General features: G+C 41.3%; 1 protein-coding gene across 1 annotated transcript; it reads left to right on the top strand.

Moving 5' to 3' along the window:
• On the top strand, positions 1–27117 carry LOC104131817 (merlin). Its single transcript, XM_035900546.1, has 20 exons — positions 1–233; positions 1188–1293; positions 5045–5287; positions 6678–6795; positions 8550–8675; positions 9048–9170; positions 12852–12935; positions 13746–13814; positions 14030–14112; positions 15331–15406; positions 15861–15998; positions 17762–17836; positions 18609–18722; positions 19165–19287; positions 21084–21301; positions 22197–22299; positions 23031–23158; positions 23752–23902; positions 24575–24784; positions 27055–27117. Exons 3-20 carry the CDS (start codon positions 5280–5282, stop codon positions 27115–27117), a joined length of 2010 nt encoding a protein of 669 aa, XP_035756439.1. The 5' UTR covers positions 1–233; positions 1188–1293; positions 5045–5279.
• Positions 27118–27483: the final 366 nt, after the last annotated feature.

The following is a 27483-nucleotide window of genomic DNA, read 5'->3' as shown; positions in this document are numbered from 1 at the left end:
CCCTGCCTGGGCCTGCAGCCGGGGGAGTGGGGCCTGGGCCCTTGTTTCCTCAGGGAGCTGCTGTTTGTGGGGAGACCTGCCCTATCTCTGGTCCCTATGGGCTCACACAACTGAATCTGGCCTGCTTTTTGGTCTAAATAACTGATTTGGGTGGCATGTTAAGCAGCAATGTGTTGTGCTGCAGGGCTGGATGCAATCTGCAGCAGGCCTCAGCCTGGAGGTGCTGGAAGGAGGTGAGGAGGCAGAGGTGTGAGAGCTGAGCTGCCATTTTATGCTCTGAATTTCAGGGGAGGAAGCTGACTGTCAGCCCAGTCTCTTTTTGTGGCTATATGGCATGAGATCTGTTCGCACAGGCAGTGATTTTGTCCTCTTCTACCTGCTGTTACATACATGAGCCAAATCTTGAAGGTTTTCTGTGTAAATCTGGAGTAATTGTAATGTGTTTGAAGTGAGAGCTGGCCTGTTGTCCTTGCTTATCCGTATCCTGGTAGAAATTCAGTTTCTGTAAATCTGTATTTAAAATGGAGGGTTGGAAAAAAAAGCAACCTTGCAAACTAATTAATGGCAAAAAAGTCTTGACTTTGCCATTGCCTTTGAGGTAACATGCTCCTGGCAGCTCATGGAGGCTGTGGTCTGTTCCTGTGACTTCAGGCTGAGGCCATCCCTTTTTTATTTAAATGTGTTCATTTATCTTTTTCTTCTGGCAAGTATTTTAGCTGCTTCCCACTTTTCAGGCTTGTTCTCTTTAGGCATTATTGTCCCATCATCTTTCACCACAGGAAGAGGGCAGGTAGGGAATCGTATTTACTTAGGACAGGACTGTGCAGCTTCCCTTTTTAAGGTGGCTGGGTATGGTGAGAACAGGCTACTCTTTGTGTGGCTGGAGACACTTGAAATAGTTTGATCAAATACCATCAAAGGAGTTATTTGGAAGTTTGTTATCAGTTCTTGCAGATATCCACGTTGAGATTCATGGGCTTCTCTTATTTTAGTGCCTTATTGCTTGAATTACAGTGGAGAGAAGTTGGGAGGAGTCTTGCTGGCACAGGCAGGAAATGGTTAAGAGCCTTTCATATCACCTGGGAAAGCAATTCTTTGATTTTTCAGAGGGCGCTAACATGCTGCAGTTCATAGGAAACAAAGGAAAGGGATCAAGTACAAAAGTTGTTCTTGGATTTTATTTTCAGTGGCAGAACTTGTGAGGGCTGGATATTGAAGTCTGCTGAAAAATACGGAATTTTGGATTAAAAAGAATTTTTTGTACTTATCTTCGTTCAGAAAATGATCTGTGAGGTAAGTCTTGATTCCAGCTGGTGACTTTAGATATCTCCTTTTTAGATTGAGAGGCAAGAAAAAAACTTTATATTGCTGACCCATTTAAAAACAGTGAATTCTTTTCTTGAATTGTTACTTGGGCAAGGCAGGGAGCACAGGCAGAAGTGTGAGTCAACAACTGCAAAAAGCCCACAACGCTTTCCTGTACTGTCTGCATTCAGATTGCTTGCATTAATTTCTGAGCCTAAGTATAGAAATTCAGGAACTGGGAGAAACATAATGAGTCAGGGGAATTTGCGATTAAGAGTTACCATAAATATTTCAGCAATGACAGGAGGCTTTCAAATTGGAGTAGTAGATATCTATGTTAATGTACTTTTGCAGTTGATGCTTCAAGCATCTTCCATTGGTGGCTCTTAAAGTACTTCCCAAACCTTGTTTCTTTAAACTGCACCGCACTCCCAAGGTTTTCTATTTCTAGCTTGTGTAAGGACTTTGCTAGCAGATGGTATAGTTGCTGCCCCTGTGTGTGTGCTGATCTTCAGGGCAGACTGCTTTTGGGGGGTAAGAGAGGGATCTTGCAATTGCCATTAATTTCTAGCCTGGCTGCAGCTGAGACTAAGAAGGTCTCACCTTAAAAAGTGCTGCTGGCTTTTTGTGTGTGAAAACACATGCTTTTTCACTTGAGTGTGGCTGACCAAAAGTGTGATTGGATGGTAATAGCTCATGCACAGTTGTCACTGAGAGAAAGTGCCATGTGAAGGGAAAACTTCATATCCTGTGGAGAGCCTTGCAAACCATCCATTCACCTTGGAAATGCTAAACTGAAAGTAAATTGTAGTCTCGCTCTTGAGAAGGTTAATTACAGCTTGTTCATTGAGGTATTTCTCTGTGTCTGTCTCTCATGTACTGAATTCTGGTGGATTTATTGAGCTTTGCTGGAGGGGTTTTCTTTCTCTTTGTACTTTTCAGTTAATACTGCAAGTGGTATCTGATGTGTGTTATTTCCCATATCAATAAAGTGTGCAGCGCAGTGGTGTGACACAACTGCCCATCTAGTGCTGTGATACAGATAAGCATCAGTCCTTGCAAGAGTTGCCTTGCCAGTTCTTCTCGCTATTGTCTGCTGTTCCCAGTTTCCCTTGCACCCCCACGTTTTGCTCCAGCACTAGTTTCTCACTGTCAAGAAGGGAAAAGACTATAATCCAGAGCTGGTGAATGTCTGTTTTTTCATCTTGGACATGAACATGCTAAAAGGCAGAGTCGGGACCATTTAGTTCCTGCAGATTATATTCCTCATCACTACATTTCTGTTCCCCTCATCAAGCAAAGCTTTTATCATCTTTCTGTTGGTTTTCATAAGGTGCAGGAGAAGCTGTGGACATTCACAGCTTCTGAACTTTCTGCTCCCAGATTCTGGCTGGACAGGAATCTTTTATTACCCCACCCTATTTTGGATTAATGTGTTACTTGGTAAGGTTATGACATGCTCTGATCTATCGCGTTTTGCTGCATCTGGGTCTTGAGCCTAGATCCCTGTGGCAAGTGCAGAAATAAATCACTGAAGCTCAGTGACAGAAACTCTATCTTGAAACACATTGTATATGATTCACAGTTAAATGTTGTTATTAGCAGGGATCTAGAGAGTAGATTGCTTTTGCATTTAAACAAAAGATTGCAAACCCAGACTGTCTTATTCGGCAAGATTTCTCTTATTTGAAAAAGTTATTTTTCTAAAAACTTGACTGTTAAGTGCTTTTGCTTATGTTGTCAGTATCTGACATTCATTTAAGCTATTCAGTGCAAAAACCTTTTCTATTTCTTTACCAGTGCTATTGATTAAAATGCAGTTTACATTTCTTGGGAAAATTTGATATTCAAAAATGTCTTTTCACTGTGAGTCAGAATGTACTTTTCCATGGAATAAAAATTCTGGAAAGGAAAAAAAGCTATTGGAAAGGTTGAATAAATTATATTGTCATTTCAACCAGGTTATACAAGAAAAAAGAAAACTTCAAAGTTGAAATGAAGGGCTCTGGTGTTTTTGTCATATTTTGAGAAAATTAGTACATTTTCCTAAAGTTGTTCAATTTTATCTGTTCAGCGTTTTCCATACGAACTCTTTGAGAATGTTCTGTATTGGCCCTAACTTCAAGCTCCTATTTAATTCAATTGGCTGTTTCCAGTTACATATTAAAATGAATTATGAAGCTTTTTTCTCCTTTGTCTTCAGTCATTGGTGTTTCTTCTAGAAATAATAGAAGGGGTTGTTTCCAGTATTGTATAGTAGTTTGTAGTTCTCATTCTTTAACGGCTGTATCCAGTAGTACAATTATTTACAGCAAATCTCTGGTTTTCCTCTGGACGGGAAAGACCTTTGGAATGCAACAGGTTAAAATACAATTTTGCTGTTAGCTGTGCTGCAGCTTGCAGATTAGAGATCAAAAAATTACTGGAGTAATTACTGCTGGCTTGGATGCCTTCACATGATCATAGAATCATAGAATGTTTTGGGTTGGAAGGGACCCTTAGAGGTCATCTAGTCCAACCCCCCCGCAGGAGCAGGGACACCGCTAACTAGATCAGGTTGCTCAGAGCCCCGTCCAACCTGGCCTTGAATGTTTCCAGGGATGGGGCCTCCACCACCTCTCTGGGCAACCTGTTCCAGTGTTTCACCACCCTCATTGTAAAGAATTTCTTCCTTATATCCAGTCTAAACCTACCCTGGTTTAGTTTAAAACCATTACCCCTTGTCCTGTCACTGCTGACCCTACTAAAAAGATTTCCCCCCTCTTTCCTATAGGCCCCCTTTAGGTATTGAAAGGCTGTAATCAGGTCTCCCCGCAGCCTTCTCTTCTCCAGGCTGAACAAGCCCAACTCCCTCAGCCTGTCCTCATAGGAGAGGTGCTCCAGCCCTCGGATCATTTTTGTGGCCCTCCTCTGGACCCGCTCCAACACTTCCATGTCCTTCTTGTGCTGAGGGCTCCAGAGCTGGACGCAGTACTCTAGGTGAGGTCTCACCAGAGCAGAGTAGAGGGGCACAATCACCTCCCTCGACCTGCTGGCCATGCTTCTCCTGATGCAGCCCAGAGTACAGTTGGCCTTCTGGGCTGCCAGCGCACATTGCTGGCTCATGTCCAGCTTTTCAATATGCTCTCCTTTTCAATATTACTGTGGTCACATTACACCATGCTACTATTGTCATTTTCTAGTTTTTAAATATTACTTTCCCCTTAATTGAAAACACTTCTATGCTAAATAGAAAGTACCTGAGCTCTGCTTAGTAGTGTGTACTGAGGTGTTGCATAAATTATAGAGGAAACGCACTCTGTGGCAAGATCTGTTTTTCAGTACTCTAAAAAAATATTCCCTGAGGACAAGGGGGTACCCTGAGGGTGATGGGATTTGGGGTCTGGATATTTCTACCCCTGAAGCACCCTGGCTTGCACTGACTCGCCTCTCCTAGGATTGGTGGCAGAAGGACCAGGTTGGGAAGAGTGCTCTGAGGGCATGGAGTTCCTTCCAGTCTTCAGGTGGGAGCACATGTCACACTGTTTTAGATAGTTCAGAAAGAGAAATTCCATCCTATGCTTTTCCAGCATCATAATCTTCTTATTGTTAGTGAATTTTAATCAGTGTGCAACCTGTCTGCAGTTTAATTGAGGCCATTATTTCTTGTCCTAACCATTGTGGTCATCAAGACCAGACATTATAATGTCTTACCACACTTATCCCTTCTCTACTAACCAGTACTTTCATTTTACCACAGATTGTTTTCTGGCCCTTGGATCTTTTGGATTTTTTCCAGTTAGCCCATTATCTTTCCTGAAGTGTGTTGCCCCAAACCAAACAAGACTTCAGCAGAAGCTTCACCAGAGCCAGCTGGAGGGAGAAGACTTCTCAAGTAGTCTCAATGGTGTCAGAAAGATGAATTTCCTCCTGAGCTTTTCCCCACGCTGAGTTGTCCCAAGTACTTGTTCTCAACTTTGCTCCTTGGTGTCCCTATGATTTGGTAACTAACTCAGCTGTTCTCTGCCTCAACTTCCCTACAATTTGAAAAGAAAAAACTTCCATATACATTTTGCCTCCTATTTAGCTACTTGAAATTTTTGGATGAGGGGCACATACAAAATAAGTAGAAAATAATCAGTACATTTGCAAGCCACTTTAGAGCTCAGCAGAAGCAAAGAAGGGGACAAGAAATTTTATAAAATCCTGAAAGGTACAGACAAATGGAACTTTTCAGTTTAAACTAGAACTTTATTTTGGAATTCCTTAAGGAGAGATTGGAAGTCTGCCATTCTGTAATAGTCTTATATTGTAGGAAACCAAGAATGCCTCAGTCTCTTCTTGACCTATATAGTTCATAGATACTAACTAGGTTGTGCCAGTCTGAGCTGTTAATTTTATAAAGTAAAAACAAGAAGAAAACATTACAGGCTGATTTTGTGGCTGTGGAAATAGCATGTCTCATCAATTTTCTTGATGGCATGCTGTCAATCGCATTTAGAATAGAAGATTTGTGAAGGAATTTTCTGTAGGCTTCTGCAAAATTAAATTCCATTTCACTTCACAAGAACTCCACTGGAAAAATTTCTGTTCTAAATAGCTTTCATCATTGTGAGTTAGTATGCCTAAGAGAACAGAGTAAATTCAGCTTAGTTTCACTGCATATATTCTTGGCATTTGTATCATTTCAGGGAGTTAAGATGTAATTTTGTAAAGAAACTCAGTAAGTTAGTTGCTCAAGGAGCCATAACTGATGGAAAAGAATTGAGTTGGATTTGATATTGTAAGGTTTTGCTGCGTGACATAGCTCCCTACTGTATCCTACAAGTGGAGCCTCCACTGATGCATTTGGTGTTGGTACATACCGCAGAGACCTTTACTCAGAAAGGGAATTTTGCTTGGATATGTAAAAGGGATGAAGAACATCTTATTTCTGTTGGCATTATTAAAAAATCAGGTATTCCTTTTATGAAACTGTAAACATTCATCCATTGCAGAGTTTTGTTGCAAGACGCTGCTAAATTGCATGGATGTGGGTGATTGTATGGAGAATGAGGGCTGGATTGGAGGTTCCTTAGATGTCATCAGGCTGTAGTGAGAGGCAGGCCCTTGGATCTTGCAATGTAAGGTCTGAATGAAATTCTTTCTAGTACTGTAGGAACCCAGTGTTTGCCAAAGTCTGAGAGGAAAGACAGGAATGACATTTTGGAGCAATTGGTTTGTAAGATGCAAACTAAATATTTTGTTTCAACATCCTTTCTTATAGTCTTGGACACAAAGATGCATATTTTAAAGTGACTTTATTCTGCAAGTTTGGACTCATCCTACTTTGGAATCTAGCCAAGAAAACGTTGCAGAATTTCCAGCCCTAAATGTAACACGTTTGATTTCAGGTGTGACTATCCTCACAAACTAAAAAATATGTCCATCCGAGGCTTGAAGAAGAAACAACCAAAGACTTTTAAAGTCAAAATTATAACAGTGGATGCTGAAATGGAGTTCAGCTGTGAGGTGAGTCCTCAGCAGAATGCTAGAAAGATGGAGACTGGTCTTTCTATTAGCAAGACAAATCTGAAAAGTTCAGATTATCAGTTCACGGATGATCTTAAGACTGATCTATTATTTTTGTAAACAAGGGCTTACTTATGCTCACATGCGTTCTTCTGTTAAACAACTCTGACTGTTCAGAGTTTAAATCTGTTTCCATGAAATCCATTTGACTGTGACACTGCTAAATTAGCAATAGGCCTGCTTGCTTCATAAACATCCTGGCACATGATGCAGGGCTTGTTTGTAGGTATACCTACTTCTCCACAAAATTCCTTTAAGTGACACAGCTCTTTAAGACACTGCTGGCTTGGATAAAGAAGTCTGGTCAAAGCTGTTCCTAAGATGTTGCTTATAAAATAACTTAGAAAATGGTACTTTTGTGCTCATTTGATCTGGGACATTCTCTTCAAATTTGATTTGCCATCTGTAAACTCCAGTTTATTTCTTTAGCTACAATGGCTGGTTTACATCTCTGGGCAGAATAGAAAAATGTTCAAATGAAAAAGCTAGCTCTTCTATTAGTTATGGCTATCTAGTAAATCAGATAGAGAAGTCATGACTGCAGAAAAATATGGAAGAAAACAAATACAGCAAGTGAGCAATTGTTAAATGAATTGAGCTGCACTGTTGAGGAGACAGAACTGTGCCTGATTAATTCCTAATCATCCAGCAAAAGCAAAGACAGACATACAGTTATTTTGAGGAGTTAGAAAACTGAGGTCCAATTTTACTGGCAGTTCTAATGAGACTTGACTGACTTGTGGGGCGTTTAGTATTAATTTACTAGGTCCCTCAGAGACAGAATAGATTAGTCACAAGCAGTGCAATTCTGTGACTTACTGATCTACAATACTTGCAGCGTTGTGAAAATAAAGGATTTGGAAAAGTTGACTTAGAGATCAGAGTACTTGTTATCAAATCCAGCTTGATGTATTCCTTCCTTTGCTATCTCTCCCTTCTCCCCAAATATTGCTCTCTTGCTGGGATGGTTTCCTGCTTTCCATCCAAATATTGCCCAAAAGTTCTTTTGTTTGCTATTAAGTTTTTAGTGGCTGACCCATGCAATTAGACAAAACAATCTTTTTAACATGTAGCCAAACAAAAGAAACAGATGCACTGCCTCTTCAGATGTCATATGTGTGAGTTTCAGGACTTCTAATCAAAGTTTGTTCCCTATGGAGCCAGGCTAGTAAATAATTCTAGAAGACAGACTCCATTTAAATCAGAGTAGCATAAAGGCTTGGTGCCACTGAAATAGCTGAGGTATGTGAAAGATGGATTTGCTTTGATTGTTTGGCATTTCTGTGCTGTGCCCTGACACTCCTTTGATTTCCCTTGGCCTTCCCTCAGTCTCTCCAATTTGTACAAACTATTGAGTAAGATTTTTACAAATATTAATAAAACCTTGCCATGTCCTAGGAAATCAGTAGTACAATCCTCATTCCCTGTGCTCATAAAGTGCATGATGCTGTGGTTAAATGACTACAGCTGCTCTGTGAATGTTTGTCTGGAGGAGAGGAAGAGGAGGTAGAGCATGTAACTATTGCATCTTTTCTGTAGACAGCAGTAGGCATGTTTCATTGAAAAGCTAAAGGTGAAGTTCAAAAAGGTGAAGTTCATAGGAGCAAGGCAAATGGTAGCATGGTTTGCTTGACTAAAATGTAGCAAAATCATTCAAGACTTACCTGTTTTTCTTAATTCTCTTTTTCTTTTAGATGAAGTGGAAGGGAAAGGACTTGTTTGATCTGGTGTGCCGAGCACTTGGTTTAAGGGAAACTTGGTTTTTTGGCTTGCAGTACACAATAAAAGGAATGTGCACCTGGTTAAAGATGGACAAAAAGGTATAGGAAACAAAAAATAACAGCATGGCAATTTTCTACTTATGAAAAGCTTTAATTTTTTTAGCACAGGAGCAAAAGGAATGCCTTACATGACAACTCATAATTTTAGATGGTATCATTTTTTAAGACTAAAGTTTATTGTGTTATTTGGTCTGATTACTTCTATCATGTTTGGCCTGACATTTCACACACCAATCACCATTACAAGCACTGATTGCTATTAGATTAAAGCTCAGCATTGCCCTTCCTTCTAAAATATGGAAAGGCTGCTCTAAGTGGATTATCAGCTGCTTTTTGATTTTTCCTTTGGAGTATTATTTTAAGATACTTATGTACTATTTTTGCTGCTGGTTTTATTTTATCCTTAAACAGGTTTTAGATCAAGAAATCCCCAAAGAAGATCCCATTAGCTTTCATTTTTTGGCCAAATTCTACCCAGAGAAAGTAGAAGAGGAACTATTACAGGAAATCACCCAGCATTTATTCTTCCTTCAGGTCAGGAACAGTTTTTAACTGTGAATTCCTTCTGTATTTACCCCAGTCCTTTTGTATTGTCTTTGATCTTGTTGGCAGCTGTTAGTCTCTGAATGATTGTGCTGGCTTCAGCTGTATCAGTGTCTTTGTAAAGATCTCATTTTTGTGATATACAAAACATCTTTCCTAACCTGTGGTTTTGTGTACTGGTAAGCTGAATGTTGTTTGCTTTCTGCAGGTCTTTGTTCTCTTGATGGCTTCTCTTACTGTTTGTGCTCTGAGGGGGAGTTGCTGAGACCTGTAGTTTCATGTAGAATGACTTTTAAACCTAGCTGTTGGGGTGATAATTCCACATCTGGATGTTCCAGACTTGTTTTGCTCATATAGGATGTGTTTAAAAAAAAAAAATCCATGCAAGGCACTGCTTGAAGAACTGTGAGGCTTTTGCCCTAACCTGGACAGTACTGAGAAGTATAAAATGAAGCCATCATTTTTGTCAGCTTCACAAGTTATTTTGAGGGCTGTGTCATCTGGTCTGCTCTGGCTGCAGCTAAATTGGATGAAGAGAGTCTCAACAGCTCCTTGTCATTATCGTCTTAGACCTGTTGGTGTAACCTCTTGTGTAACCATTCCCTAACCTAGTTCTTTCCAAATGCACAGCATTAGAAGAGACCTGTTATTAGATGTATGCACTGGGGAGGGGTAGGGGGGGGGAGTGACTACACAAGCAATTATGGTGGCAGTTGTGAAAGTGGAGAAGATAAGCAGTTGGGGACAATAGGCTTTTTCACCCATATCAGCTGCCGATGGAACAAGACCTGTCACTATAGCCTATCCCTGAAACTAAAACTTGCAAGTTCTTAAAAATAGACCAGGTGGTTACTGGGAGATCTTCTTGCCTATGACTGTAGAAGGCACAATCGCAAGAAAACAAGAACTCCCTAACCTGTCCTAAATCTTCATTTTGGAGTGTTGGGAAAAAAGATCACAGAATTTGATAGCCATTCTGAAGTATAGGTTTGTTCAGGTAGCAAGTTTCAAAAGGAGTGGAGCAGTATACACAGCTACGACTCAAACAGAAGATTCACCACAATGTGTGATCCTTTTAAAGACAAAATCTGAAGGCATCATCATATCGTCTGATAGGCCTGAATGAGAAGTGCCGTTCCCTTGGAACGGTGTTGGTATTCTGAAATGTCCGGACTTGCATATGCTGACTTCTGCCAGCTTGAGTTGTCTTTCCTACCCCATTGAACTGGGTGCCTGCTACTTGTGCTAGTGGAATAAACCTCCAGCCTGGACAAATCTTCATCACAGATAACAGAACCCATTCCAGCTCTGCCACAGTGGTAGCTACTGAGGAGCTGCAGGACAGCAGGTCTGTGCTCAAGAGCAGAGTCGTTAGCTGTGTGAACACCTCTTGGTCAGTATACCATGGTGGCTCTTACAAATGTACAAATTTCCATGAGGTGGAACCAGTAAGAGTAATTAAGTTAACCCCACACAGGCATTGATGCTATAGCTTTGCAGAGGCAGCTTTCTTATTTGCCACTCGGTTTTCTTTTGTCCCAGAAATTGTTAGGGTTCTCTTAGCTCCATTAAAAAGTAGATGAAGAAGCAAATTCTTGGAGTATGGTGCTTTGTTATCAAAATAAAGATGCATCAACCAAGAAAAGCCCTGCTGTGGCTCCATAGCTGCAGCAAAGGCTGTAGCAACAGATATAAAATCTGAGTTTTGGATGGTTGCTTGTTGGTCAGCTGTTTGTTCCAATGTCTGTGAAATCCTCCTCAGTTGCTGCGGAGTCCCCTGCAAGTTAGAGCCTTCTGGTGTGTTGCTTTATTCTGGTAGCTTTCAGCAGTATGTGTCTGTGCAAGTAAATCGGGTGTATGGAATAAATTCAGTCTGCATCTGTAAATAAACACAGTACATACAATTGTTCCCTGAGGAGGATGTGTTAATGAAGTAATGGGAAAATGTTGTTGTTCTGAGGGTTAATTTACTAACTAGAACTTCATCCAGAACCCTTAACCACTTGGCAATTTGTTTCTTAAGCTAATTTTGGAAAGGAATGAGAAGGGCAGAACTCTTTCCTAGTCTTTTAATTCTGACTTTTCTCACTTTTTTCTTTTCTCCTTGAACCTGCCTTGACTAGCAGATATGCAATTAGCAAATTCTTCTCATTCCAAAGCAGAAAAACAAGACTGAAACAAATTTGAACTTGCAAAGTTTCCTGACTATGAGAACTTAAGATCACACCTGGATGCTAATAGGAAAAACATGTACGGACATCTGGATGCCTACAGATTTCAGCTCTACTGACTCTTCAGACCTTTACAAACTAATGTGGCATAACAGCTTTTTGCAAAATGTGTGAATAAATGTAAATGACTAAAGCTAAATGTTGTCTGTTTAAAGATTAGGTAATTTGTTCCTTCATAAAGAAGTATAACAAAATGTCCTTGTAAGAACTGATCAGAAAAAACCCCAGACACTTATGGGGGATTTATCTTAACTTGTACTAAATTCTGAAATGTATTATTTGCACAGTGGAGTATGAAAGCTGGAGCTTTCCAATTTGGAAGAAAAGTATTTTCAGTCTTTTCATTCTTTCCATTTTAACAGCTTAGAAAGAATTTTCCCTCTACTATAACTCAGGTTCATATATTGTGCTCACCCGAGACTGAATTTAAAAGAAAAACTTTCTTGATGGTTCATTTCAGTTCACAGTGCCTATAGTGATGAAGTGTATTTGTAAAGATAGCTCAGTGCTATCTCAAGTAATTTTTCTTTTTGGAAATGTTTAAGACTGTGCATTATGCAAAATTTTCTTGTCTTCTGCTTGTTAGTAGGCTAAATACATTACGGCTGAGAGGAGGGTTTGTGAAGATGAATTTCCTTTTCACTCTTTAGGTTTTCAAGTAAAAATTACCCTACTGATTTAAAATAAAGTTACATCTTACAAACTATTACAGCTCTGATCTTGGTAGTACCGTAGATTATTAAAATGAAAAGAATGTTAAAAGACTCTATACCATTTATACTGGGCTTTTATTTTTAAGCCCCTATGTTTTTGTTGTGCTTAGACCCCTGTAATTGAATAAATTAAGTGCTCTAGTAGTCAGCTTCCCTTTGTGGTGTCTCCTTTATTCTCTTGTTCTGGAAAGCTTGAGAATATACTATTATGGTTTTCAGTGTGTCTCTGTCCTGGGCAATATTAGTCAGCCGGGCAGCCCTGAGCAATCTCATCTAGTTGGACCTACTTTGACTAGATGACCTCCAGAGGTCCCTTCCAACCTAAAATTTGACGTTTTACATGTTGTAAGGCTAACTTTTCCGAAGCAGGAAGAAAAAGAATTGTTAAAAGGAATGAAATGCAGACAATAAAATTAATGTTTTATAACACATTCTTTTTCAGGACTCCTTATATAAATGTGTGGAGATAGCTGACTGGCATTTCTATGCACTTAGACTTAAGACACTTCAACTTTCAGAAGTTGTTGTGTTTTTTTTTTTTTTCTTTAAACAATACTAAGTAAAGGCTTCCTGGGTTTCTGAGTGCCACTTTATTGTTGCTGTTATTAACTCATAATGGTCATGTTTGGTGCCAAGTTATAGTCTGGGCACGTCTAGTTTCATGTTAAGCCTGACATAAATCCTGACTTTGAGCTTCTTTAACTTGCTCCCTTTCTCTCTGGATTTAGGTTAAGAAACAGATACTCGATGAGGAAATCTATTGTTCTCCAGAAGCAACGGTTCTACTGGCTTCTTATGCTGTTCAGGCCAAGGTTTGTGCATACAAATACTCTTTTTTTTAATTGATTTTTTTCCCCCCTTATTTAACACATATACATGGTGGTGTGTTAAACACAGCAGTGTTAAAATTTGCTATTAAAGAAATAGGTCATCCTGGGAGGTACAGGTAGAGCTAGAAAAATAAGCATTAGATGCCACTACAAGGATTTTGGTGTTATGTACTATGCTTTCACAGCTAAAGGGATTTCTTTGGACCTAGCATTTTAATGTAATCTTTCTCCAGCTAGAGTTATTTCCTGTTTTAAAAATTGTCCATGGATACGGCAGGTGCTGATACCAGAGCTCACAATGGAAGGACACGATGTTTTTTACTATCTCTCAGAACGTAGTTTGCTTCATGCCACTGAAAGCCAAATTTATACAATGGCAGGAGGCAAACACAAATTCTTAGCAGGGCTGGCCTTCTGCAGCAGCCCAGCCTATAAGCAGTAGGCTATAGGAGTAGGGGAGTTTACACTCCTGAATGTAGCCTTAGCTCAGAGAAGGATATGCATGGGAGATTCCTTCATATCTGCAGTTACCGAGAGCTGCAGGCTAGGACTGGAGTCTAAGGTTATAGGCTGCTTTAGCGGCTGTATTGGAGCCACGTGCATAGCACAAAGGCTGGAAGTGACTTCCATGGACAGTTCAGATGAGGGCAGCCTGTTTATTATCTGTTACCTTGTATATAGGAGAACCCAAACAAAATCTGTCTCAAGCAATTGCATCAAACTACGCAACCAATAAGTTCTTCAGCATCCTGCATCTAACAAACTGAAGTATCTTTTCATTTCTTGGGACAGTATGGTGACTACGACCCAAACTTTCATGAGCCAGGCTTTCTAGCCCATGATGAACTTTTACCCAAAAGGGTAAGTCTTTATTCTGTATAAAATCACATCTCTGAATCTCTGCAGCATGGATACTGCTGTGGGATTAACCAGAGCATTAGAAACTGTTCGTGTTTGTCCTGAACTTGGCAAACTGACCGAGCTGTGAACTGCATTGCTGCATTCATGTTGCTTGGGAGAGGCAGCACGTGTATTTGTATCTTCAAAGGAAACCAGACTCCTTCTTTTCTCTGTAGGTCCTCAGGCAGTATCAGCTGACAGCAGAGATGTGGGAAGAAAAGATTACTGCTTGGTATGCTGAGCACAGGGGTATCGCCAGGTATTGTATGGGATTTCCAAAGAATGAAATTATTTCATTTCAGTAACTGGTTATTTGCTGTCTTTAGTGAAATTTGGCTTTTGTAGAGTGAGCAAATAAATATTGGTTTCCAAGCTGTGGTGTTAATAGGTTATTTTATAACTAAGGATAAAAACACCCATTCATCTGGGGTAAAAAGCATCTTGTGTAGGGCTCCAAGTGCTTGTAAACTGGACTTGCTTTGAAGTGAACAGAGAAGCGGAGGGCTCTTGCAGAGTTTTGTGACCTAACATATCTAAAATAGGAGTCCTGTCTCATCAGAGTCCATGTATTCCAGCAGAGGGAACTTCTTGCAGAAAGTTTGACCTGTGTTGAATTTGCAGTCAGCCCCAAGAGATTAGTCTTTGCATTTAAGGCTGTTAGCTACCTGGAGTTGCTGGTGTGTCTGCCCTATGTGGCAGCTGCTTTTCTGGAGCCATGTCATGCCAGTCCTCCCCTAGAATAAAAGAATCAGGTATATTTTATACCTTGTGAAAATCATAGCTCAAAAGGGCATCACCATACTTAGCAAGGAACCAAAACCAGGACTGAGTTTTGGTGCTAGTCCATGTGGATATGCAGCTACTTCTAACACATTTAGCATGCCTGGAAATTCAGTTAAACAAGAAGTAGGAGCTGTTAGCACCCAGAGGCAGCTTTTTCTAATATTTCAGTTCAGTTTCTCTTTGGCTGTTCTAGATGCTTCTTAGCACTATTTTTATTGAATATTTTCCTCAAGACTTGTTGATGCCTCACCCCAAAGGGAGAAGAACGGTGGGTGGGAAGATTTTCACCCTTCTTTGGCCTCTGCCCAAAGCTCTGTTTACAACTTGTTTAGGACTCCTTTCTCCATGAACTCTTGTTTCCTGGAGGAAATATCCTCATGTCATGGAAAGCAATGGTAGTGTAGGTCTCCAAGACATAATAATGATGGAGTGGCAAAATAACACAAGGATAAGACTGGACTTGAATTTTAATAAAGGTTGCACTACACATGATTTAAAATAGGTACAGCTTTACTGTCTTTATTCTGTAGAGATGCTGTTTTTATTCTTTTTTCTACTGAGGCTAAGATGGCAAAATTAAAGAAAGTACAAAGAACCAGATTGCCTGTTCTTTTCTAAGTGGGAAATGTAGAGTCAGCTAGGACAGGAAGGTTGGAAAGGAATCTCCAAGTAAAATCATGGTCTTACTCTCTAGGGATGAAGCTGAGATGAACTACCTGAAAATTGCCCAAGACTTGGAAATGTATGGTGTCAATTATTTTCCAATTGCTGTAAGTGCTTTTTTAAGCAATTTTCTATTGCTGTAGATGATGGTACTGTCCTTTTAAAATCTTCCAGGGAGTTTGGAACTGGGACTCCTGGCTTCTGTTTTTTTTCTGCTGATGGTGGGCTGTGTACTGATTGTCCTGACTTGGTTGACTGGCATGCTAAGTGAGTAGGTGAATAAACCAGTTAAGATTAATGTTTTACAATCTGACAAAGGTCTTGAGTAGCTCTGGATATGTAATAGGAAGAAGGAGAAATAAACTAAAAGCCTAAGCTGCTGTAGTCAACCTAGAAGACTGGGTGTATTAGCTACCAGTGACAACATTCATAACATTTTGTGGAAATACCCATTTCCTAAAAATACAGATAAATATCAATGTATTAGAATAAATGTGATTCTTGTCTGTGGCTGTTTAATGTCACCATAAATGGTTTTTACTGATATCTATTTTTTTTTAGCAAAATAAAAACCATACAGATCTCCTACTTGGGGTTGATGCCAAAGGTATTCATATCTACAGCATTAACAACAGGTTCTCTCCAAATAAGTCGTTTGAGTGGAGTGCTATCAGAAACATTTCCTATAGTGAGAAGGAGGTATGATGGCTTTGATATATTATTCTTTTTATATGGGCATGGGTGTGGACTGGGATTCTTGGAACAGACTGAAAGCTGTCTCTGTTTAAATAATTTGGGGGAGAAGGGGAAAATCCTAGGAGCTCTGTTACAAAACTAAAAATAACAGACCTGCCTTTCAGATGTGCTGCATAACCTCGGTTCCCCTAGGAGCCAGAGGCTACTCAGCTCTCCAAACTTGTGGAGCCCACTGTTCGGGTTCCTTCCCTGCTGCTTGTCCTTTGCAAAACAACTACGTTGATATCTGAAAAAGATAGATATTATGAATGCCACCACAACTAGCTTCTTCAGTTATCTCAGCAGGGATTGGATGATCTGTAAAGACTTAATGCCATTTTCATATGCAGAAGCTCTCCTTGTAGATGAGGTTTGAAGCACACTGACATGAGGAGACATGCAGGGAGATGTACATGTTTTTCTGCCTGAATTCTGCCAGTTTGTCAGTGCAGGATTTCGGTCTTCAGGACACCCCTACCATTGCAATTTCACTGTGATTTTAGAGCCCATCTTTTACCTGTAGAAAGTACAGTGGGGAGTGGGTGAAATTTAGTCTCATTACAAATCATGTGGCTACATGGAAGGCTATAATCAGAAAAACAAAACTAGAAAAACTACATCGGTAGTGGAATCCCTGTAATTTGTCAGCTAAAGGACAGCACAGCCTGTTCCATATTTCTGAGGGCCTTTCAAAAAGCATTGAGAATAAGATTTGCTGTCCAGAGTTAGATGTGCATACATTAAATCAGGCAGGGCAGCCTACAGGAGTTCTGCCTCCAGAAAGTTTTCAGTCCTTGTATGACATTACACTTCTCAGGTCTGTGAATAAACTGCTTTAACTCCCTGTTCTTGGGAAATTGGGCAGCGCTATATTAAAGCTCCACTATATTCAGTGGCGCATTCACAGCCCTGCTTCTCACAAGGCAGCACATTCAACCAGTTGTTACCTATGGGGTGAAACGAGCTGTAGGACATTATGATCTTGGTGACTCAGATGGCCTGAAATTATACACTGCATTACAAATGAATTATAGGAATAGAGTGCTAGCTAACCCATGAGTCACAGAAAACAGGATCTTAAAGAATGGAACCATATTTTGTTATGCAGCCAAACCGAGCACAACATACCAAGTAAAACAGTGTATACTGACCTGACAGCATGAAAGCCGTTCATGTCCTCTGGAAACAGCTGGGGAGATAGGACTGGAAATGTAAGAAAGCAGGAGCTCCAGGACTGTTACCTGATGGTCAGAAGAACAAGTCCTTCAGGCCCTCAATACATTTTATTTACACCTGCAATGATTGGCATTCAGTGAGGTGTTTGACATCTCCCTGACTTTAAGAATATGACTACTTTTGGGGATTAGTAATGTATTCTGCTTTCGTGATAACTGGTGCTTGTTTTGGGGTTCTTAGTATAGTTTGCAATGCACAGCGGGTATTATTATGAAAACCACCATCCAAACTGGCACCGGGGATGGGTCTTTGGGAGGCTTTATCTTGTAACAGCCTGCTACAGGAGCAGATGAGGAACCTGTGTAACAGCAGCCCTGGTTCTGATTCTTTGGAGCAAAACATTTTTGCATCTCACTCCCCACATTTGTGGCATAAATCACTGCTGCCCTGGAGAGAAGTGGAGATGTGCTAAAGTTTGCATTAGTATTAATAGTTTCAGCTTTGTTTTTTCTTCTCACTGTGTTTCTTTCCTTTTTCTTTTGCCTGTACAGTTAACTATTAAACCTCTTGACAAAAAAGCAGAAGTCTTCAAGTTCTTTTCCTCCCAACTCAAAGTGAACAAACTGGTAAGTGTCCTGCTTTCCTTCTTTAAAACTGAGCCTGGTAATTCTGACTGATATCTGAGTGAGAAATACTGTTTCTAAAACCTATGGAGAGGCCAGGGAGCACTGAGTATCTTCTTGAGAATTTTTCTGTCTGGGAAGTCAAGGAGCATATATTTGTCCCCTCTTAGAAGGGGAGATGATGGGTGGAAAGCAAGATGTGAAAGGCGGCCCAAATCACAAAGGGAAATCCAGATGCTGGAAGGGGAGGGTGTAGCGTATGGAAAGGTGGAAAGCCACTGCAGCATCTACCTATCTGGCTGCTGTGGGTTCTTAATCATCTACTGCCTCTCCTTTTCTGGGAGAAGCAACAAGGAAGTGACCTAATCAGCTGGCTAATTGTATTATCACTGACTGCATCCTAACACAACCACAGGGGCTGGGTCACTTCTCAGTGAGCTTGTGGAGGGGCCATCACAGGTGACCGTTCCCACAGCTACATCTTGTGTACTCTTGGCCTAGATCTGTTGCCTGTTCTTCTTCAGAAAAATGGAACCAGAGGGGATGAAGGACAGAAGGAACCCGTTATCCTGTTATGAACTTTTCTAAACTGTTATGTACCTGAGTATGAGCCTGCCCTGGGTGCTGATTTTCTTGGAAGGGAAACAACTGCCAGCACTTGTGCTGAAGTCAGAATTGTCAGCTTCTCTCCTGTGAGGCCAATGTGGGGCTCTTTGTCCCCCTGGCTGGGGTACAGGTACATAAAAATTGCATTTGCTTTGCTTTTTCTATCCAGATTTTGCAGTTGTGCATTGGAAACCACGACCTATTTATGAGGAGAAGAAAAGTAGACTCAATAGAGATCCAGCAAATGAAAGCACAAGCCAGGGAAGAAAAAGCTAGAAAAAAGGTAGATTATTTCTGCTCCTCTAGTGTTGAAAACACTGATTATTATTCCAGCTGGTGCCCTTGCTGTCCATGCATTGCATCAATATGTGTGTGGGAGGTGAGAAAGGGCAGCAGGATTGAATGTGGGAACACCTCTAGTGTGTATGCAGCATCTGAGGATGTAAGTGATGTTTGCGAAACTGAATAGGTGATCGCAAAGATTTGGGGTACATAACAGATTGATCCAAGTGCTCTCCCAGCAGTCTGAAATAACCAGTATTACCCGTTAGAGGAGTTCACTGCTGCAAAGTGCAAGCAGCTTCAGCATTGCATCTCTGGTGAGTATCTGTCCACCAGCTAGAGAGCAGTTCATTCTTCATTAGATTAATTTGCTGTGCTGCCTCAGGCCCAGATGAGATTCTGCTGCAAACCCACAAATGTGGTATTGCTCATTCTATTTCCAGATGGAGAATCAAAGGCTGGCCAGGGAGAAGCAGCTCCGAGAAGAAGCTGAGCGAGCCAAAGAAGAGCTGGAAAGGCGTCTTTTCCAGCTGGAAGATGAAGCCAGGCAGGCCAATGAGGCCCTGGTGAGTAGCACATTAGTCTGAATATTCTTGTGCTTGGTGGGCTTTCTTGGTTGGGAAGCTTTTTTTGGGAAGCTGGTGAGACACCAGGAATTATGGCTTGGAGAGGGCTGGAGAGTTTCTGACCACTGGTGGAGAGGGCATGTTGGAATACCTGAGAAAACTCTTATCTCACATAACCTCCACTTGCTGTGAGCCATTTGCTCTCTTTATTTGGTTCACAGTGCTTTCTTCAGGCAAAGAGGGAAGAAAGGAAGCAACCTGGGAGCTGAAATTGAGAGAAAAGGGACATGGTGCACTGGCAACTGAAGCGGCCAGTTTCAATTTCTGGTTGATGTCTGTGTGTCCAACTCTAAGCAAATGTATCTCCTTGCTTTGTAGAGGTGAGAGGCAGGAAGTTAGGCAATTCTGGAGCAGAGGAAGAACACCAGACCCTACAGTTATGTTTACTATACTTTTTATTTTAAGGGATAATATTTTTATGACTTAATCTTTTGGGAAAAGACATAAAAATTGCATTTGCTTTGCTTTTTCTATCCAGATTTTGCAGTTGTGCATTGGAAACCACGACCTATTTATGAGGAGAAGAAAAGTAGACTCAATAGAGATCCAGCAAATGAAAGCACAAGCCAGGGAAGAAAAAGCTAGAAAAAAGGTAGATTATTTCTGCTCCTCTAGTGTTGAAAACACTGATTATTATTCCAGCTGGTGCCCTTGCTGTCCATGCATTGCATCAATATGTGTGTGGGAGGTGAGAAAGGGCAGCAGGATTGAATGTGGGAACACCTCTAGTGTGTATGCAGCATCTGAGGATGTAAGTGATGTTTGCGAAACTGAATAGGTGATCGCAAAGATTTGGGGTACATAACAGATTGATCCAAGTGCTCTCCCAGCAGTCTGAAATAACCAGTATTACCCGTTAGAGGAGTTCACTGCTGCAAAGTGCAAGCAGCTTCAGCATTGCATCTCTGGTGAGTATCTGTCCACCAGCTAGAGAGCAGTTCATTCTTCATTAGATTAATTTGCTGTGCTGCCTCAGGCCCAGATGAGATTCTGCTGCAAACCCACAAATGTGGTATTGCTCATTCTATTTCCAGATGGAGAATCAAAGGCTGGCCAGGGAGAAGCAGCTCCGAGAAGAAGCTGAGCGAGCCAAAGAAGAGCTGGAAAGGCGTCTTTTCCAGCTGGAAGATGAAGCCAGGCAGGCCAATGAGGCCCTGGTGAGTAGCACATTAGTCTGAATATTCTTGTGCTTGGTGGGCTTTCTTGGTTGGGAAGCTTTTTTTGGGAAGCTGGTGAGACACCAGGAATTATGGCTTGGAGAGGGCTGGAGAGTTTCTGACCACTGGTGGAGAGGGCATGTTGGAATACCTGAGAAAACTCTTATCTCACATAACCTCCACTTGCTGTGAGCCATTTGCTCTCTTTATTTGGTTCACAGTGCTTTCTTCAGGCAAAGAGGGAAGAAAGGAAGCAACCTGGGAGCTGAAATTGAGAGAAAAGGGACATGGTGCACTGGCAACTGAAGCGGCCAGTTTCAATTTCTGGTTGATGTCTGTGTGTCCAACTCTAAGCAAATGTATCTCCTTGCTTTGTAGAGGTGAGAGGCAGGAAGTTAGGCAATTCTGGAGCAGAGGAAGAACACCAGACCCTACAGTTATGTTTACTATACTTTTTATTTTAAGGGATAATATTTTTATGACTTAATCTTTTGGGAAAAGACGTCCTCTTCCTGGCTGTCTGCAGAGGTGATTTGGTAGATACTAGACAGAATAACTAAGAAAATTGTTTCTTCTTAGCTCCGATCCCAGGAAGCAGCGGAGTTGTTGGCTGAGAAAGCTCAGATTGCAGAGGAAGAGGCAAAACTACTGGCCCAGAATGCTGCAGAAGCTGAGCAAGAGCGACAGAGGCTGGAGATCACAGCTCTGAAAACCAAGGAGGAAAAACGCCTGATGGAGCAAAAGATGCGGGAAGCAGAGCTGATAGCAGTGAAGCTTGTGAAGGAGTCTGACCGGAGGTTAGGATTGCTTGAGTGGGGTTGTGTGGTCCCTAGTGGGATGCCTGGGTGGAGAGAGTGCTCCTTTTCTTAGAGCTAAGCCCATGAGGAGGGATTGTTCCCAAAGCAACACGTCAGAGTGACTAAGCTGTCTTGCATCTTGTTTATTCCACCTGGTACTAGTTGTTGTGATGCAGGTCAAGAAGTTTTCAGAGGATCAGATGCAAGGCTTTAGAGATGTTCAGTATTAAAGATCCAGAATGCAGAAGCATTTTCAATTTAGCATTATCAAAAGAGCACTGGCTACCTAGCTGTCTAAACTTACCACTATATACACCCTGTGAGTTATGAGGCTGTTTTCATTCATTAGTACCAAGTGATGGTCTCTTGTGTCCCTTTCAAATCTTAAAGAAGTGTAAACCAGGTAAACTTTTGTGGAATATAAATCACCCTCTAAGTGTTTGCATGTTCCATAATACTGCTGCAGAGGAGACCAGTATTGACAGGGGACGTTTAACCTTGCTATTAAGGGCCTTCTGCTTGTTTTAGGATACTGCCAAAAAGCTTGCCAAAATAAAGAGCAGATATGTTGCACCTCTCCCCGCCTCAGGGAGGATCTCCGACAGCCTGGAGAATCTGTACCAGCAGGTCATAACTGAGCCCATGGAAATTAGGAGTAGGAAAAATATGTTAATTCAGCCAGTTTGGGCAGGATTATGTTTGAAAGCATGTGTCATGCTGTGTCTCATTAGTTCTCCATGTGACCATCCTACCTCAAGTGTCTTTGGGTGAAGGAATCACTCACAGTAATGGATCTTGTTCTCTGGAAGCCAGTGAGGTGTGTTGCTCTGAAATTCCATGTGTTGCTCTATACTGGAAATCATCAACCATTCAAGTCAGGATATTTGTTTTACAGAGCCAAGGAAGCAGAGCATCTGAAACAAGATCTGCATGAAGCCAGAGAGGCTGAACGGAAAGCGAAGCAGAAACTCTTAGACATAACCAGGCTTAATTATCCTGTAAGTTTCTGCTCTACTGGGCACCACTTCATCTTCAGAGATAGTCAGTTGCTGATTGCATTTTTATAGCCCCCATCAAGCTGAGTAGTGGCATGCCTACATCCAGCTGGGGGACAAACACCTATAGGACCAACTGGTGCTTGAACGCAGTGTAGCTAGGATGGAATTTTTATTTGTTGAGGGCAGTGAGTCAGGATGGTAAGAAAGGTGAGACAAAAGTGAAAGGCAGGACTGGTGCTGGGACTTAGTGAGCAGAGATTCTCTTGCCTGCATTCATGCCTAATACTGACTCTGTGCCATCTAAGTCAGGCAATACTTTGTGAAAGTGGTTGTACTGAGCCAGCTGTGTTCTGGCATGTGGATTGCCCATGAGTGTCTTTAGGCAAAGCAGATGAAGCTGTCTCCAGCAAGAAGGTAGCGCTAAGGCCGCGTTCCCCAACTCCCTATTCTGCTCCAGTCTTGCTGAGAACAGATTTCCATTCTCTGCTGAAATAGGTAGGAACATTGCAGCCAGGATACTACTCTGCCCTTGGATCTGTGGGTTGTGGACTTCAGCAGTTCATCTGGGGCTACTCAGGTAGAGGGGAAGGGCTGCAGGAGCATCTGTGTGTCTCAGAATCCACAGGTAACTTATGAAATGGCTCAGCATGGCATTCTTGCAGAAGCTGGGGAGATAAACCCAAAGTCAAACCATCAGATCTTACTGACAGTGATTGTGTTGCCTCTTTCAGCACATAGTCAATTACCCACAATACTCGCCAACTGACACCAGAGATGCCAACTTTGACAAAGGATCCGTAAAGCTGGATTTGAAGGACATTGACCTCAAGAGACTATCCTTTGAGATAGAGAGAGAGAGGTATCAGTATTCTTGTGGTATAAATAAATGAGAATGTTAATAATGGAAAGTATAAAAAAGAAAAAAGGATAATATCTGGGAATCACAGTTCATCTTTGACAACTCAGGATGGCCTCCTACTTGTATATGTGGCTGGAGGCCTTTTACTGAGCTGGTGTGGATTATGTCTGTGTAAGACCCAGAGGAAGAGTGTTCTGGTGGCATCAAGCTATGACAAGTCCAGAACCCTTCTGTCTTGGAGAGCATTATTTCAGGGGCCAAGTGCTTTGCTGGAGTAACAGCATGTTAGAGGACAGAAGTTTCCCTCTAGTGTTGAAGTATGGTATTGCTTTGATCTAATACACTAGACGCTTTTCCTCTCTTGGTCTGGAAGGAAATGCTTGGTAAAAAGTTATTGTCTGAATGCTGAAGCGTGGAAGTGAATCCTCTTCTCACTGGGCCAGGGGAGTGAGGCTAACATGTGCCAGACTCATTTTGCCTGTCAAAAAACCAAAATGAAACCAAGAGCTTCCTTTCCCCTCCTTCCACACACATTTTTGAGCTATGTCATGGCAATAAGTTTTTTCTCTCCAATGTGGACAATTTCTCTCCAGGCTGGACTACTTAGAAAAGAGCAGAAAATTCGAAGATCGACTGAAAGAACTGAAGTCTGAAATTCATGCTTTGAAACTGGAAGAAAAACAGTCTGGGCTTTACTCTTGTTGGAATGAAGTACTGGGATCCTTGGATCGCTCCTTAGGAAATGTGTGTACCCTAAATACCTGCCACTTTTTTCAGCGTGAACCATAAAAGAGAATAGTGTGGGTGTGCCAAATTGCAGTTCAAGGCGCATGCTTTAGTACCCTTGATAGTAAAATATTAAAAGATGATGACAACAGACAAGGAGAATTCATGTCAAAACAAAATCTAAGTAGTTTTTCCTGGGTGGGATACCAGTACCATAAGCAAAAAATAATCTTATTTTAAAGATTATGAAGTCACAGTAAAGGTTTAAGGTCTTGGAGCAAACTAATTTGTTGTAACTTAATAATATGTTTAAATGTGGTTCCTCATAGTTTGCATCACATTCTTGTTCACGTGCTTTGTGGTTGCTAAAAGTCAGAAAAGTCTTAGTGTGTTTTTTAAGGCAGTGAGGAACTAAACCCAGATTTTTGTTGTAAGTTTCTTGTTATTAATATAAACACTCCATCTTCTTCCTGAACCAGTGCGAGAATAGTGCTGGCTTAGTCTTTCCAGGTTGTTCCACATGTAGCAAAAATGGCTGAGTCACTGGTTTTAGAGAGAGAAAGGAAGCTTGGAAAAATGATGAGAGAAGATGGCCTTTATTTTCTGACCATGCATCTGATACTCTTTTTGGCTTAATGAGCATTGATATAGAGAGGGCATTACATTTCCATGTGCTCTTTTCTTTTAAAGACCCCATCATGGATGAAAACCTTTGAAACCGGAGATTCATTGGATGTAAATCGTCAAAGACCTTTCCCTGCTCACTCAGTAAATACTACAAGTAGCTGGCCTTGTACCAACAAAATTCAACACACGGTGCCAGTGGAAAAGTCATCTTTTCAAGCAAATTCCTTGGTTGCCAATAGTGTGGGCACAGGAACCAGAAAACAGATTATAAAGGTAATCAGTTTTGTAAGTAAATTCCCAAATGTTGACTAAAAGTTCAGAGTTCAGAGAGGTAGAGAATGGCTGGCTTTAGGGATTTGTTTTGTCAGGCTCTGTCAGAGCCTCTCAAATGATGAGTCAATGCATGGCTGTTGCATGAGTTTGGGGACCCCGCACTGGCACACTGTATGGGACTGTTTATAACTTGAGGCCACCTGTTTTTTTTTTTTCCACCTATGATTTAAGCTGGAATGCAAAGCTGTAAGCCTCGGTAAATGAAACAGAGATGCCTGTATGCAGTAGGAGGATCTGTGTTAAATTTTATTTGTATCAGCCAGGCTTGGAAAGGAGAATGTGCTCCCAGGTATAGAGAGCTTATAAAACATACTGTGCCTGTCTTCTGGTTTTAAGGGGCAGGGAGTAAGATACCAATAAATGCCTCGACTTCCAACAGTTCAGTTCTCCTCTAATGTGATCCCTGTCAAAGAGTCCTGAAGAGGTAATGAGCTGGGTCTTATGAAAAACCCCCTGCTTTTACATTTCACTAGAATGGAGAACCTAGTATGCATACAAGAACAACTCCAAGGGCATGTGGTCTTGAACAGTGGGAAGGAAATCAGCTTTCTCTTGGCAATGCTAATTGTGTAAGGTAATGGGAATAAAGGAAGCTTGATGTATTTGCTGCTGTTTTATATGAACAAAACAGGGGTTTTGGGATCAGTTAGAGGCTCTAGTATATAACATTCAAGACCTGAATCTTCAGGGTTATGTGCTTAGATCTAGAAGGAACAGAGCTGAGTGTGGCAACAGATGAGGAAGCAGCTCTTTCTAATGCAAGTAACAGAAGCAACTTTTGAGATTTGCCTAATCCAACTAGCAGGGGTGAGGCAAATACGCTTGTTTCAAGAAGGAAGAAATGGCTATTGCAGGGCATCTTTCAAAAGGCTCCAGAGTTGGAAGTAAAGGAAGAACTGGATCAAAGGGAGTTACTTTGTTTTAAGTAGGATTACATTTGAAGCTTCTCGTTTCCTTACCAGACAGGTAGAACCTGGCGGCCATCTTTTTGGCTGCTGCAAAATGCACCTATATGAGGACACTTGTGCAGCTCTGTCTGCTGACAGACATTGGCATAAGAGACGTGGTACTGTAGTTAGAGTGGTGCCATTTAGCTTCCAAGCAGATAACGTAAGCTGGGAGCACTAAAACTGCCAGTTTAAAACGGCTCATGTCTTTGGGTACAATGGTAAACATACAAACCCAGAGGAGTGTTGTTTACTACTTATGCACTTTTGAAAAAACACTTTATACTTTGCTAAATCTTCCTCCCCCAGGTGTTTTTACACACTGACTTATCAGTACAGTACTCTACTTTTGTAGAAAGGATGCTAGGCAGCAAGTGTCCAGGAGATGTTTGGGATGAGAAAAATTGTACATGGGCTTGGCGTTTACCTACATAATAGACTATGGTTTTGGTTTGGTCCATGGGACATGACTCCCACAGAGCTGCTCAACACTTTAGTGTTTGCCTGCCAAATATTTTCCTTCTGTTTCCCAAACATTTCTTGGTTTGCTTAATTGATTTGCATTTCTCTATGAGAAATCTCAGCTTTTAATTCCAGATGTAGCAGTGGACATCTTCAAATACCTCTCATTCCGGGGGGAATCCTGTGTTTGGAATGTAAAGCTTCTGTTCTCTTGACAGTTTCTCACTAGATCAAGCACTGTCTGTTGCTTTTGCTGCTCCAGCAAATGTTGCATACATTAACTTGTTTCCCAGTTCTGTGTAACAGCTTCCAAATTAGACAAAGACAAAAGATGCTATTGGTGTCTGCTAAAGTTGGACTTATTCTGATAGAGAGGTGCATGCAGCAAAATGCCTGCCTCATTAGTAAAACCTACTTGCATTTTCTGGTTTTGTGTGTGTTTAAGTGTCTGTTTCACCATAAATCTTCAGTCTGAGGACTTCTGGAGAAGCAGACAATACGCAGCTGTAGCTAAAGTAGTAGCACGGCTGAGCATGTGACATGTGATGTAAAAATGAATGTTAATGTTGTTAAGTATCTTGCTCTAAAAGCCAAGATTAAAAAAAAAATACATTCAATAAAAAGCTTCAATTTCCACTTGCTAGTAACAGCTTGGAACTGAATGTTGTGTCAATATTACAACAACATTAACAAGGCAAGTTCTAAGGACAAACACACAAATCTCTTTACACATCTGCAACAGACTGAGAGCACAGTGGGGGGTAGCCAGTGCTGTTCTCTGACTTCTACCTCTCCTGACAGTTATGTGGCAAGATGCACGTAATAGTGATCTGCAGTGGCGTCCTGTTGTCTCCTCAGCCTTGACAGTAGTTGCTGCCTTTGGTTGGCAGGGTGGGGTGTGTTAATTCTCTTCACAGCTCGGTCTGATATGTTTGCAGACTATTGGCTATTACATGCGTAATTTCTGATCTGTCTGGGAAAAGCCTTGTGTGTGAGATGGAGAAGCTGTCAGAGGTGTTGGACTTGAAGAGGCAAATGCTGGCAAGGTCCCAGGGTTGGGAAGGTGTCATTGGCCAGAACTTGGACAGTGGTGAGATAGGAAACTGTCCTAGAGGAAAACAGTACAAAACAACTCTGAACACGGCATTCTTGGATTTGTGGGTGGTGAGGAGTGGTGGTATTTCCCTGCTTCTTCTTTTCCTGTTTCCTCTTTTTGTGTGTGTGTATTGC

Source organism: Egretta garzetta, unplaced genomic scaffold, assembly GCF_000687185.1.
Source record: "Egretta garzetta isolate BGI_Z169 unplaced genomic scaffold, ASM68718v1 scaffold108, whole genome shotgun sequence".
In the NCBI taxonomy this organism is placed as follows: domain Eukaryota; kingdom Metazoa; phylum Chordata; class Aves; order Pelecaniformes; family Ardeidae; genus Egretta; species Egretta garzetta.
The sequence above is the reverse complement of the archived record's forward strand: the minus strand, read 5'-3'. Positions and strand labels throughout refer to the sequence as shown.

Excerpts from the sequence above, each read along its gene's own strand:
- LOC104131817 (XM_035900546.1), top strand. Across the intron at positions 12,936-13,745 it reads CTTATGCTGTTCAGGCCAAG|TATGGTGACTACGACCCAAA; the intron begins GTTTGTGCATAC and ends TTCTTGGGACAG. Across the intron at positions 23,903-24,574 it reads TGGATCGCTCCTTAGGAAAT|ACCCCATCATGGATGAAAAC; the intron begins GTGTGTACCCTA and ends TTTCTTTTAAAG.